The sequence below is a fragment of the Lissotriton vulgaris genome, chromosome 1_1, assembly GCF_964263255.1.
Source record: "Lissotriton vulgaris chromosome 1_1, aLisVul1.2, whole genome shotgun sequence".
Classification (NCBI taxonomy): domain Eukaryota; kingdom Metazoa; phylum Chordata; class Amphibia; order Caudata; family Salamandridae; genus Lissotriton; species Lissotriton vulgaris.
In genome coordinates, this window is record NC_141685.1 from 310,826,440 (window position 1) to 310,842,619 (window position 16,180).

Here is a 16,180-nt window from a genome sequence, read left to right on the forward strand (position 1 = left end):
AAATTAAAGTTTAAAAAATACAACCCAGCAAGCCCGCATGACGCGTTTCGCCTCCAGCCGGAGGCTCGATCACATGATACCATATATATATATATATATATATATATATATAGCGCTGTACATGTGTAGGAATATGGACCAAGAAGAGCATGTTATCTACGAGAGGATGGCTGTTTCTTGATGTGACTTTAGATTTAAGGTTATTTCTTTGATACTATATTAATACATTTCCTCATTTTTTTTTCTAGGGACATGACTCCTCTATGGGCCTAGTCAATTTCCTCGACCGTCCCTCATCTGAAGACTGTGTTGTGGTTCAGGTTCTGAAGAAGCAGGGCGCTGTCCCTTTTGTGAAAACAAACCTCCCACAGTCGATGCTAAGGTAAACACATTGTATTATTCTTTTTGAAACAATTCTCATATTCTCAAATGGAAACATTTCTGAATTATTTGCTAAATTCAGTTTAGAACGGGATCCCGCTTTTTTGTAGATTGTGAAACACCGCCACCGTGTGGCAAGAACCAGGAACTGTCCCAAATGATTACAAATCTACTAAATATAGGCTCTCTACATGTTCCCCAGTCATGCAGAACACACCCGTGCACTGCACTTTACATTTCAACATTCCACTGACTAGAACATGATGTAATTTGGTCCACAGTTCTTGTCTTCGCTATGCCTGTCCTTGATGCCTGTTTCTGTTGAGTTTTTTCTTGTGTGAGTAGGGCATATCCTCCCCAGTGACGTTTGGGAGGTTGCCCTGGCAGTCTTTCCGGAGGGAGAGTGCAGAGATAATGCAGACCTGTTTGTCGACTCTTACTGACCATTCAATACTGGACACCTTTAATTTTGCCTCAGTTTTGTATGTCTATTGTAAGTTTGCTTTGGCAAAAATGCCAGGTTGTTCCCGGGTACTCTCTTAAGAGCTGACCGATGTAACAAGCCTAGCACAGCGAGAGTGGTGCCAGGGGTGACCCGGAAGGACACTTCACCCTGTAACGCCATCTATCCAGGCATTGCAAGGGGAGATAAAGGGGCAAAGAGCGCTCGGGGTCTTCCACCCAGAGTTTAACCCAGTGTGTGGTCTTGTCCTTCTCTGCTCCCGGCCGGCGGACCCACAACACATGCAGGTCAGTGCACTGCCACTATTCAGCGAGCTCGCCGACCCAGCCACCGCCTCTCTCCGATGGAAGATCTGGATTGGGTGGCTAGACAGCTACTTTGTTGTGACCAGAGAAACAGACAGCACGATACAGAGATCACTGCTGCTTCATTTTGCAGGTGAGGAGATTTACAAACTTTTCGCACACCTGCCAAACACAAGAGCGGATAAGACTGCAACGCTGCTGTCAGAGCCCTCAATGCACACTTTGACCAGCAACTCAACTCGGACTATGAAAGCTTCAAACTCCGCCAAGCCTGCCACAGAGAAGAGGAGTATATGGAAGCTTTCTACACACACCTGCGAGAACTAGCCAGCATCATGCATGGCCGACGACCAGCCTAAGGAAGTGAGAGCACAAGTGATACTAGGCAGCAGCAACAAGACCCTAAGGAGCCTCCTCCTTCTCCAGACTGAAATCCCACTTGAAGACATCCTCGTCCTGGCGCAGTCACATGACTTGTCAGACACCAGAGCAGCAGAGATGGATATTGCCATCACCCAATAGCCAGAAAGGCCAGTCACAGTAAAGACAGAATGCGCCGATGCAATGCGAACACGCGGGAGAGGCAACCGGAGAGTGCACCACCTGGATCACGATGTGGACAATGAGCAGAGCACCTGGAGGAGTGCCCAGCCCAAGGGCTGACCTGCTTTAAGTGCGGCACCCGCAATCATTTTGCCAGTGCGTGCCGAGGAGGGCCAAGAGGCAGAGGCGCACCGGGAAGACTACCACCATCCAAGTCTGTGTGGCAACTGTCCCTCGAAGACACAGTAACCCCAAAAAGTCCAAAGTAACGCAACACTAACATTACTGGCTGGAAGACTCAACCCCCTGATGATGAAGAGGAATGCTTCCTCATATCGTTTACATGTAACATAAAGCGATGAAGGTGCCCGCAACTGTCATGCATAATCATAGTGCCAGGATCATCCAGTGTCAAGACCCTGATCAACACCTGCACATCCATCAACTTAATGGGAATTCAACAATAATGGCGGCTTCACCCGCGCCCTCAGCTGTCCCCAACTAATGTCAAAATATTCACATATAGAAGCCAAACACTGCTACCCCTAAAAGGCAAGATGAACGTCCAGTTAAGCACGGATGACTAAGATCACAACCACATTCCATGTGGTCGACAGAGGCTGACACCTTGGTGGAGCCACACAGCACAAGATTTAGGCCTGGTCACCTTCGCTTATGCCATTAAAGCGCTTCAAACTTACTAGGTACTAGACCTGTTTCAACAACTCTTTACCGGACTTGGATGCCTGAAGGGACCCCCAGTCATACTCCACATTGACGAATCTGTCAAACCAGTGGCACTCCAACACTGCCGAATACCAATCCACATGAGGCCCTTCGTCGAACAGGAGCTGCACGACCTTGAATGACAACAAGGGGGGGGGGCGATTCTGGTGCTGTTAGACCTGTCAGTTGCTTTCGATACTGTATCACATAAGATCCTGTTGAACCGGCTACAAGGAGTGGGCATTAGAGGTCAGGCGCTTGCATGGTTGGAAAGCTTCCTCTCTGGCCGCTCACAATCTGTCAGCTTGGGCCCCTACCATTCCATCTCTAGGAGGCTCACTAAGGGGGTGCCACAGGGCTCATGTTTGATTTGATTTTTCAATTTGTATAGCGCGCGAATGCCAAAAGGCGTCTTGGCGCTGAGATTCCCACTGACTCCTAAGGAATGTAGTTAGGGCTGTTTAGCGAAAAGCAATGTTTTGACTCCCTTTCTGAAGTATTTCAGGGATGGACTGTTTTTTAATTCTAGCGGTAGTTGGTTCCACGTTTTTGCCGTCTGCACTAGGAAGCTTCTGCCTCCCCAGTTTGTTCTTCTGTATCTGGGTACTTTTATGAGTTTCCTTTGTCCGGATCTCAAAAGTCTATTTGGCTCATACAGTTGGAGGTGTGTTTTTAGGAATTTAGATCCAGTTCCATTTATTGCTTTGTATGCCAAGCATAATGACTTAAATTCTATCCTGCTTGCAATTGGGAGCAAGTGCAAACTTTTTAGTTTATGGCTTACTCTTTCGAACTTTGGAATTTCCAATATCAGCCTCGCTGCTGCGTTCTGCAGGCGTTGTAATTTAAGAAGGATTTTCTTCCTTGCTCCGACATATAGGCCATTTCCATAATCTAATCTGGACAAGGCCAATGCCGTCACCACTGTTTTGCGGGAATCAAGCGGTATATAAGGTAGTATTTTTTTTATCATTTTCAGGATGTACCAGAGTGACGAAGCTAGTTTGCTTGCTTGAGCGTCAAATGAGAGGTTGGTATCTAGCATTATTCCTAGGTTTTTCACCTTTTCCGACGGCTCTGGGCATCTTCCCATATCTGCGGGCCACCATAGAGGTGACCATATGTTTGTGTCACCACCTAGTATCAGTACTTCACTCTTATCGCCGTTTAATTTCAAGCAATTCGTTTGCATCCATTGGCTGATTTTTGTCATGCAGCATTGGAATTTTGCTGCTGTGTCTTGTACCTCTTTATTTATTGACACCACAATTTGGGTGTCGTCGGCGTAGGATATAGGGGTGAAGCCCTCATTCCTTATTATTTGTGCGAGTGGGGCTACATATAAATTAAAAAGCGTGGGGCTCATCGATGATCCCTGCGGAACTCCACATGGTAAACTGAACAGATTAGACTTTGCTTCTCCTGATTCAACTGAGAAGGTTCTATTTTCCAGATATGAGGCTATAAGAGCACAGGTTGACTCATGTATGTTTGCTGTTTTTAGCCGTGCTATGAGGATTTCGTGGCTAACCGTATCGAAGGCCGCTGATAGGTCAAGTAATATCAGTGCGGCCTTCGATCCATTATCCATTATTGTCCTGAGTTCCTCCACTGCTGGCCCCACTGCATGTCTAAGCCCCACATTATTTAATGTGTATGTAGCCCCCCTTGCTGAGATTGTGAGGAAGTACGGATTCACACCAGTGTCGTACGCCGACGACACTCAACTCCTCTACCCTTTCCCTGCCCCTGACACTAATGTTAGGGAAAACTTTGCGGAAGGCATGAGGGCCATCTCTAACTGGATGGCCTCCAACTACCTCCAGTGTAATGTCGGGAAGACAGAAGTGATGCTCTTTGGGAAAGCTAGCATGCTCTGGTCTCCTGATTGGTGGCCCCAAGATTTGGGGCCTGTACCCTCCCCAAAACCCACCATCAAAAATCTGGGTGTGAAACTGGACCAAAACTTAACCTTAAAAGAACATGCAAATGTAATTGCAGGTGCTTGTTTTCACACCATTGGACTACTCAGGCGAGTCTTTCCTCTGTTACCGGACACTTACAGAAAGACTCTGGTACAAGCCCTTGTAATAAGTCGTCTCGACTATTGCAATGGGCTTCTGATACAAGCCAATGAGGATGCCATCAATCGACTGCAGGTGGTCCAGAACACGGCGGCAAGACTGATTCTGAATGCCCCTCCAAGAACATCTTCTGGACCCCAGTTGAGAGAACTACACTGGCTCCCAATACGCCAACGGGTTAAATTCAAAATTTGCTGCACTGTACATAAATGTCTATTTGGAAACGGCCCCAACTACCTAGCTAAACTACTACAGCCTTATAAACCGGAACGAGATCTACGGTCAAGTAACCAACTCCTGCTCAAACCACCTTTCATTAAAAAAAACAGACAAGGCGGCCGAGCCCTATCTTCAGTGGGGCCGGCCTTGTGGAATAACTTGCCGCTCAGCTTAAGACAGACCTCCAATCACCTTACTTTTAGGAAAATGTTAAAAACAAATCTGTTTATGGAGACATAATTAAAGGCTGCCCCCTCTTGCATTCTCTGGCTATCTGTACAGTATCTTTGCCACTTGTTGCAGTCAAAGCGCGGAGATAACCCTTGGGCTCGATTCTTGCGCTATAGAAATATATAAATAAATAAATAAATGATAGTGGTGTTTCAGTCTGTGAGACTGGATCAGCGTGAGAAGGAGTGAGCACAGACTCCGGATTCGAGCACAGGGTCAGGCTATTGAACCAACAATGCACTTGTCACAAAGACTTCAATTAGCGCATCACACCCTTGATACACAAGGGCCCTTTGTCTACTATTTGGAGGGTCACTGTTTCTATCGAACATACATGTAATTGTGTGAGTGTTTCTACCATTTCTAGAGGGGCGAATACTTAGACATCACAGGCTCCCCCCTTTTTTAAAAGGTCAGGTAGGTAACTGTAGATCCTACAGAAATGCCTTTTGATCTTTCCATGGCATATTTAGACATGAAACATCTCAACCAAAAATGCAAAACAATGTGAATCCACTTGATCTTATACCATCTAATATACCTCTATATCTGTTTTGTCCTTGAGTGTTTAATTCAACATAAACCTAGATTTCCATTAAATTGATAGCTTCACCAGTCCTATAGTTCATTTTAACCCACTTTTTCCAATGTTCTCACTTACCGATTGGAAAACACTCACTTTCCTAGTCCTCCTTTAGCGATTTACTAAAAGATCTCCGGCAAATTTCCCTCTTGCAGGGATTGTTGGGCATTGAAGCTCCAGCCCAACAAGGAGCTAGCGCACTGATGATGCATTCCACCTTGGGGTGGGTACATTTACACGCTCCTATGAGTAACATTCCCAGTGACTATTACCAGAACCCAATCGAGAGTCTGATTAGTCAATGCGGAACAGTATACCCTTATCTATGCTTTACAATTTTAGAGAAGTCTGTATACTGAACCAGAATTCTCCTTGTCCTCTAAAGTTTATTTGCACAGTCTGAGGGAGTTACAGAATAGGTAAAACAGATTGAATTAGAGTGAGAATCACTGTGATTGATTGAGAAGGAGGTGGAATGAGTAAGACTGACGGAAAATGAGCGATATTGCATGAGACCGAATGAGTCATAATATGTGTACGTTTGTGAGACTGAGGTAGTCAGAGTGAGATTGAGTGAATCAGAGTGAGTGGGTCGGAGTTAGACTAAGTGAGAATGAGTAGGTCAGAGTGAGAATGAATGAGACTGCATGAGTCTGTGAAACTGAGTGGTTCAAGGTAAGTAAAAGCAAGTGCGAATTAGAGACTGAGAATAGATAAGAATGAGTGAGAAACTAAGACTATAGGAGTGTGAGCGAATCCTGTGAGAAGTTGAGCTCATTCACTGGAATTCAAGCTAAGGATTACACAGAACCAGTTTTAAAGGTTACCAGCTGCCTATGACAGCATGGAAAAAACACATTTGCAGAGCCAACACAGCTCAAAAGTGAGACTATTGACTTTCTCAGTGCTTTTTTCCTCTGCCTGCCCGTAGACTAGCTTGTTGTTTACACTTCACTGTATATGTGGGGTGAAAGGAGGGACACCATCGTGCAGAGCTGGGCCTTTTCCATAACAATCAGTGAAAGGAGACTGGATACTTAGCAGTGAGTGGGTCCATTTCCCTGTTCATGTAGAAAGACTGCTTTTGTCGACGTACAGCAGTTTATTGGGATCACCGTCTTACCTATAAATTAATCTAAGTATAAAACTGCCATGATTTTTTTCTATTTGTTAAAATCTTTTAATAAAATTGTCCAATTGAGAAATGAAACCTATTGCTTGATGGTCAACATTTCTCACTCCAAGGAAATAGAGGTTCACACTTCCCCCTTAAGGGACCACCGCTTTCCTTTATTACTAGATTACCGAGGTCCCAGGGTTACTGGGTTGCCCATTTTCTTACACATACAAAATGGGATTTGAGCCCCGTTCGGAACATCAATGAACCAAACGTCTCCATGACAAACAATATGCCTTGTCCTTCCTGTGCCCAGGAATCCCTAATGAGATCCAAAGCATCTGACGATAATCCTGCACGAAAAACTGATACCTATCTAGATTGATTAAGCCAGGTGGCAAATTTGTGGCTCAATACAGCATGGCTCAATATTGTCTCCATGTATTGTTTTCCTTTTGATTGTTCTAATTGTACAAACATAACATACAGGGCCTATATGATTTTTTTGTTAAAGAATATTTTATTTTACTGCACAATCAATGCAGACTTTCTCAAACACAAAATGCAAGTGCATAACACTTGTGGTATATATGAGATTCAATTAAAGCATAGTCCATTGTGAACATGTTAACTGTTGTGTTTAGCATATGTCTTTAGTTCCTATAAACCCACCCTGACGTAGTTTAATTCGGAGGGGAACCTAGTTCTTCATCAATTCATAGACCAAGGCCTTTGCTAGAGATATTCTTTCCACTGCTCAGTTGTTTTAGAATTCACTTCTCATAGAAAGTAAGGGATCAACGCATTTTGGTCTCTCTTTCCGGGCTCATCATGACAAGATCCCAGTGGACTATTCATATTGAATCTGCATGAGGCTCAATGTTGTGATCTCCCACAGGATCATCACAAACTTTGCCGATTTGTTTTTTGCTTTTTGGCGAGGGGGGGTCCATCTCGGTTCCCCACGCAAGGTCTAAAGGGCAGAGTATCCTTACCCTGCACATATATATTTGTTTTTCAAAACTTCAGGACAGGGGGTCCGCGAGTCCTGTAATGGCTGCCAGCAACATTGCTCTCATGTTGCTGGCAGTCAATCAGAGCGCTTATTCCCTTGGCAGTCTGAATCCTGAACGGATTTACACCACATCACAAAAAGCACAATCTGTGGGCCAAGATCTAGCTTCAGAGATGTCACTGACCAGGTCATTAGAGATGTAAAATGAGAGGTCATAAGCAGTGCATCGTGTGGGCAAAACAATAAGGACAATATTGAAGGTTGTGGCAGCACCCACTGGAGTTGTACAGTGAGTAACTACAAGTGCCAGCATGCCTTGCAGCACACGCCCACTGAGGCGGGACTTGGAATAGTTATCAAGTGTTCCTCACTAACTGACTGCCATTTCCTTTACCATCACCTGTGACCAAGAACACCAGTTGTTTGAAAAGCGTTGTGCAGTGTATCATTTGAAGGGGGAGACTGTTATTCTGTTGCACTGTGATCCTCAATTAAAGGCAGTCAAACTTTCTGTGGTGGCATCATCAAGTGGGGCAACCTTCTTGTTGGATATATATATATATATATATATATATATATATATATATATATATATATATATATATATATATATCCTGAAGACGACTGCTCCAGTGTACGAAAGTAGACTACAGCACACTATAGCATTACGTGTCCAAGACCGAGCGATTTTGTTATTATTTTAAATCAGCTGTTACATCACTTAGGTTTATTTGTAATCTAATATACATGACTCCGATGTTGGTTGATGGAAATGTACGACAATTTTACATGTGGACTTTACTTAAAATAGCCATTTGATTTTTATTTTGTGACACTCAGTAATGGCCGCTGTGGCTCCAATGACAACCTGTCAATCACAAGTCCATTTTCTGTGTTAGCAGCACTGTATAAGACTTCCTGTATACATAAACAAATCGTGTGACCAAGACAGCTTGCTGTCGAAATGCGTAACCTTTTGTGGAATAAATCCTGGTTTTCTATCTGAGCGCGAGTGTTTCTTTGAAGAAAATTTCTGTGCGATATATATATATATATATATATATATATATATATATATATATATATATATATATATATATATATATATGTGTGTGTGTAAACATGTATGTGTGTGAGTGTATATATATATATATATATATATATATATGTGTGTGTATATGTGGGTGTATATGTATGTGTATATATGTGTGTATGTATATATATATATATATATTAACCACGAAAGTCATGGGTCTCTCTACCGCTTTGCAGCGGAGGGCTCAAGTGAGGTCTCGACCCTCACAATATTCAACATGATTCTTACTCAACTGGTAAACAATCAACTCGAGCCCAAATCCATAAAGCGTGAAGTTTATTCAAAACATGAAATGAGCACAACGCCAGAAGCGTTTCGGTGCAGCCGCACCTTGGTCACGGGTCAAGGAACTGTTTGTCTGATTGGAATACATATAGTGCACAAATAATAAACATAAATGTAGGACTACCTATCCCTATGTTCAGAGTGGCATCCATTTTGTAATGGTGTTTTTCAGCACTGCAACACGCATTATTTCATATACATAAGTACATTGATCGAAGCATCTTTATAATTATATACACAAGAACTGAATCTAATGTACTGTGTTTGGATACACAATCGATAGATTTTAAATGCCGACTTTTCCAACCACCACATTATTACCGTATGCCTCAAATAGGCAAATGTCCATGAGTGCACGATATGTCGGAAAAGGCAAATTTCAAACCGCCATAGTATACACAAAGCCCCGATGAGCCACTGACAAAGATGACAATTATCAAGGTCAATTCTAGCCCAGTGCGCCTAATTCATTTTAAACTCCAATTTCATTCAAGAGTATAACATATTGTACCCTTTGTCACAATTCAAGTATCAATATATATTTCTTCTTTCAAATAACTTTTAATCTTGCACAACGCAGTCACAATTGCTTCAGTAGCCATGTCTTCAACCTGATCAGCTGATAATTCTCTCTCCTACGAAAAATTAAAATAGTGCCATCAATACATAGAGTGTGAAATAAAAACACAAACATAGCTTACGGCATATCAATATTAAATATATACAACGGCACAGACATGATATTACATTCTGATTCAACCAATTAACCCAAATGAACCCACATCTCCTCATCCTTATTTAATACTTTCGGATGTTCTGTGTCCTATTTGATGATTAACTTGGATTCCAGGCATCTAAGTTCTCTCACTCTATACCCTCCTCTCTCTGATTTAGGGATTCTGTCCAATACACAGAAACGTAAAACGCTTCTGTTTTTATTATGAACTTCTTTAAAATATCTGGCGACTGGATATTGTCTATCCTCATTCACAATTGCCCTTGTGTGTTCAAGTACCCGCCTTTTAACTGGATGGATAGTACTTCCTATGGATATAAGCGGACAAGGGCAACTCAGGGCATAAACACAATAATCATATTTGCATGAGAGATGTTTTGTTATGGTGAATGGTTTGTGATCTTTGGAAAATATCATGTTTTTACACTTAGAGCTGGTTTTACAAGCTTTACATGAATTACACGGAAAAAAGCCTTGTACCGAGTTCAAAACTTTGTCCTCTGGTAACATATTGCTACGCAATATATCTGACAATGCATTACACTTCCTATAAGGGATGTTTTATCGACCACCCACAAATGTATTAAGTGTAGAATCAGTATTTAATACATGCCAGTATTTTTAAGACAATTTCTCATCTCCCATGATTGATTGTTATACGAAGTAATGAACATCAAGGGTTCATCTTTATTCATTACTGGGATTTTGCTTTTTAAGGTTGATAGGCTGTCAATAGTTGACACTTTCAAACATGCCTGATTTACTACTTTTTATGAGTAGCCCCTTTCTAAAAATCTGTTTCTCATGATCTGTAACTTGCATTGGAATAGGTTTTCAGAGCTACAATTTCTTTTCGCTCTTAAGAGCTCCCCGTAGAGTATGCTGTTAATAAGGTTTTTGGCATGGCAACTTTTTGTGTGAAGTAAACTATTTCCAGCAGTTGATTTTCTAAACAATCTACTGGTTAGTTTATTCTCCTGTACCTGAATTTCTATGTTCAGAAATTCAATCTTTTCATGATGCACAGTATTGGTAAATTTTAAATTGTGTTGGTTAGTATTCAACCCCACTACAAATTCAGTTGCTTTCTCTTTTGATCCTTTTCAAATGCAAAACACGTCATCTAAATACCTCACCCAGAGGACAACGTTCTGGGTAAAGGCCCTGATGTTATTGGCCACCTGCTCCTCCCACCAGCCTAGGTACAACCCCGCGTAGCTGGGGGCGAAGCAAGTTCCCATCGCCAACCCTGGGTTTGGCAATAGATGACATGATTGATTAGAAAATAAGTATTTGATAGACATGTTTTCATCATTGTGAGCCGCATTACTGTATGTTTTAAATACGATAAATCACGCTGTTTCATAAAGTGACTTGATGATTCAATTCCCAAGCTATGTGAAATGCAAGTATATAAACTATTGACGTCTAGCGTCATGAGTAGAATATCATTGTCCAAACCACCTTTTCAATCACATTAAAAAAATCCCTAGTGTCTTGTATATAAGACGGGAGAGTCTGCACAAAGGGACGTAGAAAATAATCAATATACTTCATACGTACTCCCTATTGAAGAAACGATGGGGCGCCCTGGCTGGATTTTATTGTTTTTATGTATCTTAGGTAATAGATACATTGCTGGCAACTTAGGGTGTTCACAATGGAGATATTTATATTCATCATCTGATGGCAAATTCTCATATTTCCAAGTTAATAATTAAGATTTAAAAACCTCATCGCTTTTTTCATAACTTAATCTGTTGCTAACTTGATAACTTTCGACTGTTGCCTGCCCTCCTCTAGACTACACACTTTATGGATTCGGGCTCGAGTTGATTGTTTACCAGAGGAGTAAGAATTGTGTTGAATGAAAATATATATATAGAACGGCTGAATTATGTAATATGTGACATCATCAGAGCAGTGCATTGTGGGTGCGCAAGTTATAGTTAGCAGAACTAACTATAACGGAGGAATTTATATGTTTTTTTACGAGTGAAATGTCCAGCTAACTATAACACCTTGGAAACCTATTATTTTTTCTGTGAATTCCTAAGGTTTTTTAAATGCTAATTTCAAACTATAATGTCTCTGAAACCTATGTTTTTTTCAGTAAATTCCAAAGGTTTTTTAAATGCTAATTTCTAACTATAACGTCTCTGAAACCTATGTTTTTTTCAGTGAATTTCAAAGGTTTTTTAAATGCTAATTTTTAAGTGTAATAGTAGTTATATCTATTTTTTTGTACTGATTTTCTACAGTTTAACTGTTTATTTATAAATATTTTATTCATTAAATAACATTATATATTTTTCTGAAAAGTGCACAAAGAAAATCTTTTTTTTTCCAATTTTTTTTCAGAGTCGGGCACCCAAAGGGTGCATATCACGGTGGGTGCGTGGATTCTAGCCGCCATTTTAGAAAAATCGTGAAGGATCCGCGTATGGTGTGCGATGACTGCGTGTTTTTCATTTACATCATATACATTTAATATTACGTGATGTGCGCGATTGGTACGTGACCAGTCCGCGACTCCTGCTCCCGCATTTGCGACACATGCACATTACGATACGCGAAGCTTGCGCGGTGGCGTGACGTTATATACGTGCTGGGGCGCGCTGGATGTGCGACTCCTGCAAAAACATTTTATGTTCTAAAATTATATGTATGTGTCTTTAATATATATATATATATTAGGGCAAGAGATTATCTAAGATATTCATAAAAATAAAATATTTGTACTCATAATAAACGTATATTATTTTTAAATATATTTTCGCGACCTAAAAAAAAAGATTTCATTGGTTCACAATATTTCCCACTGTAACTATTGAAGGACCCCACCCATTTTAATCATTCTTGTTGGAGCATCTTCAGAGAGACATCTCTTTTCCTACAAGAACCCTTTTGTTAAAAAAATATCAAACAAAATGGCATCTGTCAGCAGCAGCAGCAGGAGGAAGTATCTTCTGAAGAAAAATTCTTGCAGGAGGCACCACGTCCACGTCCACAGAGGACAGAATCTGTAGTGTGGAAATTCTTCACTTTTCCACCTGGAGAGAAGGAAGTAAATGCAAGAAAGTTAACGTGCACAATTTGTGACCAAGTCCTGTCAAGAGGCAGTGAGAAAAAATACTCTGGTGGCACTGCTTCTATGTACAAGCATCTCTGGACCACACATCCTCTCAATCTTGCTCGGGAGGAAATGAGCCGAGCTGCTTTGAACCCCTCACCTGCAGTGGCAAGTACGTCTGGAGCATCCTCAGGAACACCTGCAATGGACATTAGGCCAGAATTCGCCTTTCTAGAGCAACAGTGCGTGAAGTGTAAGAAACGTATATGCTTCGGTGAGCAGTCGGTGGATGCAGTTTGTGCTGCGCAACGTAACCATCATTGTTAAAAAAAAAAATTGTTGTTGTTTTTGGAATGAGAATTCCAAAAGTTTCCTGTTTTATTTGTTCTTTTCTTTGTTCATTTTTTGAAATTACTCTCAAAAAAATGCAACATTGTTAAAAAAAATGCACAAAAGAAACAAGAAGAAAAAAAAGTTCTTATCAGAACTACCTTATCTGGTTAAAGAAAGAACTATAATTGCAAGGCAATGTGTGAAAGTTTGGTTAAATATATGTATACAGCATGATTGACTGAAAGAATGCATTAGTAGTGTATGGTGAATTTATAAGTGAAGATTTATGAGGAAGTACTGCAGCGTGACAGTGCAGTCTCTTTAGCTGCACTGCGGCACGTCCGAATGCACAGGGATGTGACATATGTACATGAATATGTTGCAACTCTGTGCTTCCCTCTGTACTGCTGCACAAACTGCAGCCATGCGGTGACACGGGCACACTTGAACCATGGTGCAAGGATGTCTGTGACGTGCAGAGATTGTTTTTGTGCAGGAAGGGACACCAAATTTTTAGGTTTTTTTTTACGTTAAGTAAGATGCATATCACAGTGGATGGTGTGGGGTTTGGAAGCAGGGCCTGGCATTGTGCTACCCCCACCCAAGCTTGCTGCTCCTGCCTTCCCTTCTCCTAGCCATCCATTGTCCAAGTCCATTTCCCTGCTGCCTAATTACAGCCCTGTGTGGCGTTTGTTCTGTCACTGGCCTTCCCACCTTCTCTGAACAGTTAGCTTACTTCCCCATCGTCCTCCTCCCCAGCCTCTGTTGTTTGAATCTATGGACTAGCCTCCTCCCTCCTGCCATGCATGGTCTGATGTGCTGCCACTGCCCTCCATTTAGCATGATATACCAGTCCCCTCCTCCTACCCTCCATTTCCCAATTCTATGCCCCATCATTGACCTCCTGCTAAGCCCCTGTGCTTAGCTTGCTGCCCCTATTCTCCTTCCCCCTGCCCTCTGATGTCTGTGTGCATGCCTCTGCTCCAACCTTTTTGCCCACCAAGTTCCATGAACCTGCCACTCCTATCTACTCTGAGTCTTCTGTTGAGCTGCCACTCCCCTCCCACCTGCCTAGCATTGTCAGATGACTGTAACCTGTCCCTGCCACCTCCACCCTGCCTGTCCACATTCCATGCCCCTATCCCCTTCCTCCTGCCCTCCACGGTCCATTTTACTGCCACACCCTTCTGCCCTCCCTGGTCTCTTGTGCTGCAACTGCTCCTCCTGCCTGCCCCGCGTGGTCTGTTGTGAGGCCCCTTCCCCTGTACTCTCTTGTCTGTGTCCAGGTCCTGACCCTCCCTTCTATCCTCCATGGTCCTTTGTGCATGCCCCTGCACCCTCCTTCTTGCCCATCATAGCCATTGTGCTGCCACTAACCCTCCTGCTTGCCATGCATGGTCTTCTGTGTGGCCACGGCCCCTCCCACCTCCCCTGTGTGATCAGCTAGCTGCCCCTGACCCCTCCATGGTCTGTGTGTATGCCGTTACAGTCTCACTGTTGCTCTCCATGGTGTGTCTTGCTTCTAGTGCCCATCCTGCCTGACTTCCATGGTCGTCTCGCTGCTCCTGCCCTGCCCCCTGCCCATTTGCCCCCTTGCCCCCAGCCCTCTGTTTCCATGTGCAGACCCCTATTCCCTCCCTCCTGGCTTGTCTGTTCCATTGTAATGCCCCTGATCCGTCCCTCCTGCCCTTTGTGGTCCGTTATGCTGCAGCTTTCTCTCCTGTCTGTCCATTATGGTCAGCTAGCTACCATTGCCTCTTTCCCCTCTGTTTTCTGTTGTCCATGTGCATGGTCCTGTCCCCTCCCTATTGCTTTCTATGGACTGCACTCCAGTCCCGCATGCCCTGTGTGGTGTATTGGGCTGCTGCAAACCCTAATGCCTGCCCTGTAAGGTCATTTTGGTGCACCTCTCCATGTCCCTCCTGTCCTCTGTTATCTGAGTCCATGTCCCTACCCCAATTCCTCCTGCCTTCCATGATCCAATGTACCATACTTGCTAGCATTTTGAACTTGGTAAGAGGGAGTTTTTGAAAGAAAACTGGGGTATTGATTTTCCCCTTTGACTTGCATTGAAAAAGAGGAGATTGTAGACAGGAGACCGATCAAATAAAGCCCATTTGGGCTTAAAAACATTGGACGTTTCCTGGCTGAATCGGGTCTGTTGGCATGTATGTTTTACTACCACTGCCTCTTCCTTCTGACCCACAATGGTCTATTATATTGCCACAGCCTCTCTTGCCCGTCCTGTATTGTTGGTTTGTTTCCCCTGCCCCCCTTTCCACTGCCCTCCATAGTCTGCTGTGCTGCCACTGCCCTTCCTGCCTGCCCAGTGTTGTTGAATTGTTGCCTCTGCACCCTCCTACCTGCCTTCAATTTTCAGAGCCTGTGCCTCTCGCCTCTACCTCTCAACAGTATCTTAATGTACAACTAGATTGCCAGCATTCTATATTTATTACAAAAGTGTGAAACACCTGACATCATCTTGATGTAATCAAAACTGTAATATCTAGATCATTTCCTTTAAAAATTACATATATGAGAGGGTCTTATTTGCATCAAAATTATGGTTAGTGCTCTAAAAAACTAAAATGAGGACATATGTTCTGAGTTTTCATATAGCGACAAAGCACTTTTAAATTATTTGTTATCTTTATGTTTTTTTATCCAGTTGACCACTTGATTAAATGTTGCACTTAGGGGAGAGGATGTGGTGTTACTTCCAGACCTGCAGACTTTGCAACTGGGGAACCAGGTTGGAGTTTCTGCTTCAGCTCGACATTCTGTGATTCTGGTCAAATCACTTAATCTCCCCATGTCGAAAACCAAAATAAATTTGTTCTTGTGTGATGTAACCAATGCTCATGTAAAGCACTCCAATACCTGACAAGTCTGCACTATATAAAACTGCAAAAAACACAAAAACTAAAACGTGTTTTGCACATGTCTGTCATTGGGCTACATGTGAGCTACATCTGGGTGATATTTGTGCT

General features: G+C 42.6%; 1 protein-coding gene across 1 annotated transcript in view; it reads left to right on the forward strand.

Moving 5' to 3' along the window:
* The window catches only part of FAAH (fatty acid amide hydrolase), a 430,791-nt gene that overhangs the window by 196,839 nt on the left and 217,772 nt on the right, over positions 1 to 16,180 (forward strand). The window contains exon 5 of the mRNA XM_086952348.1: positions 249 to 382. Coding sequence (XP_086808474.1) covers positions 249 to 382 — 134 coding nt within the window. The remainder of the gene's footprint in view (positions 1 to 248; positions 383 to 16,180) is intronic.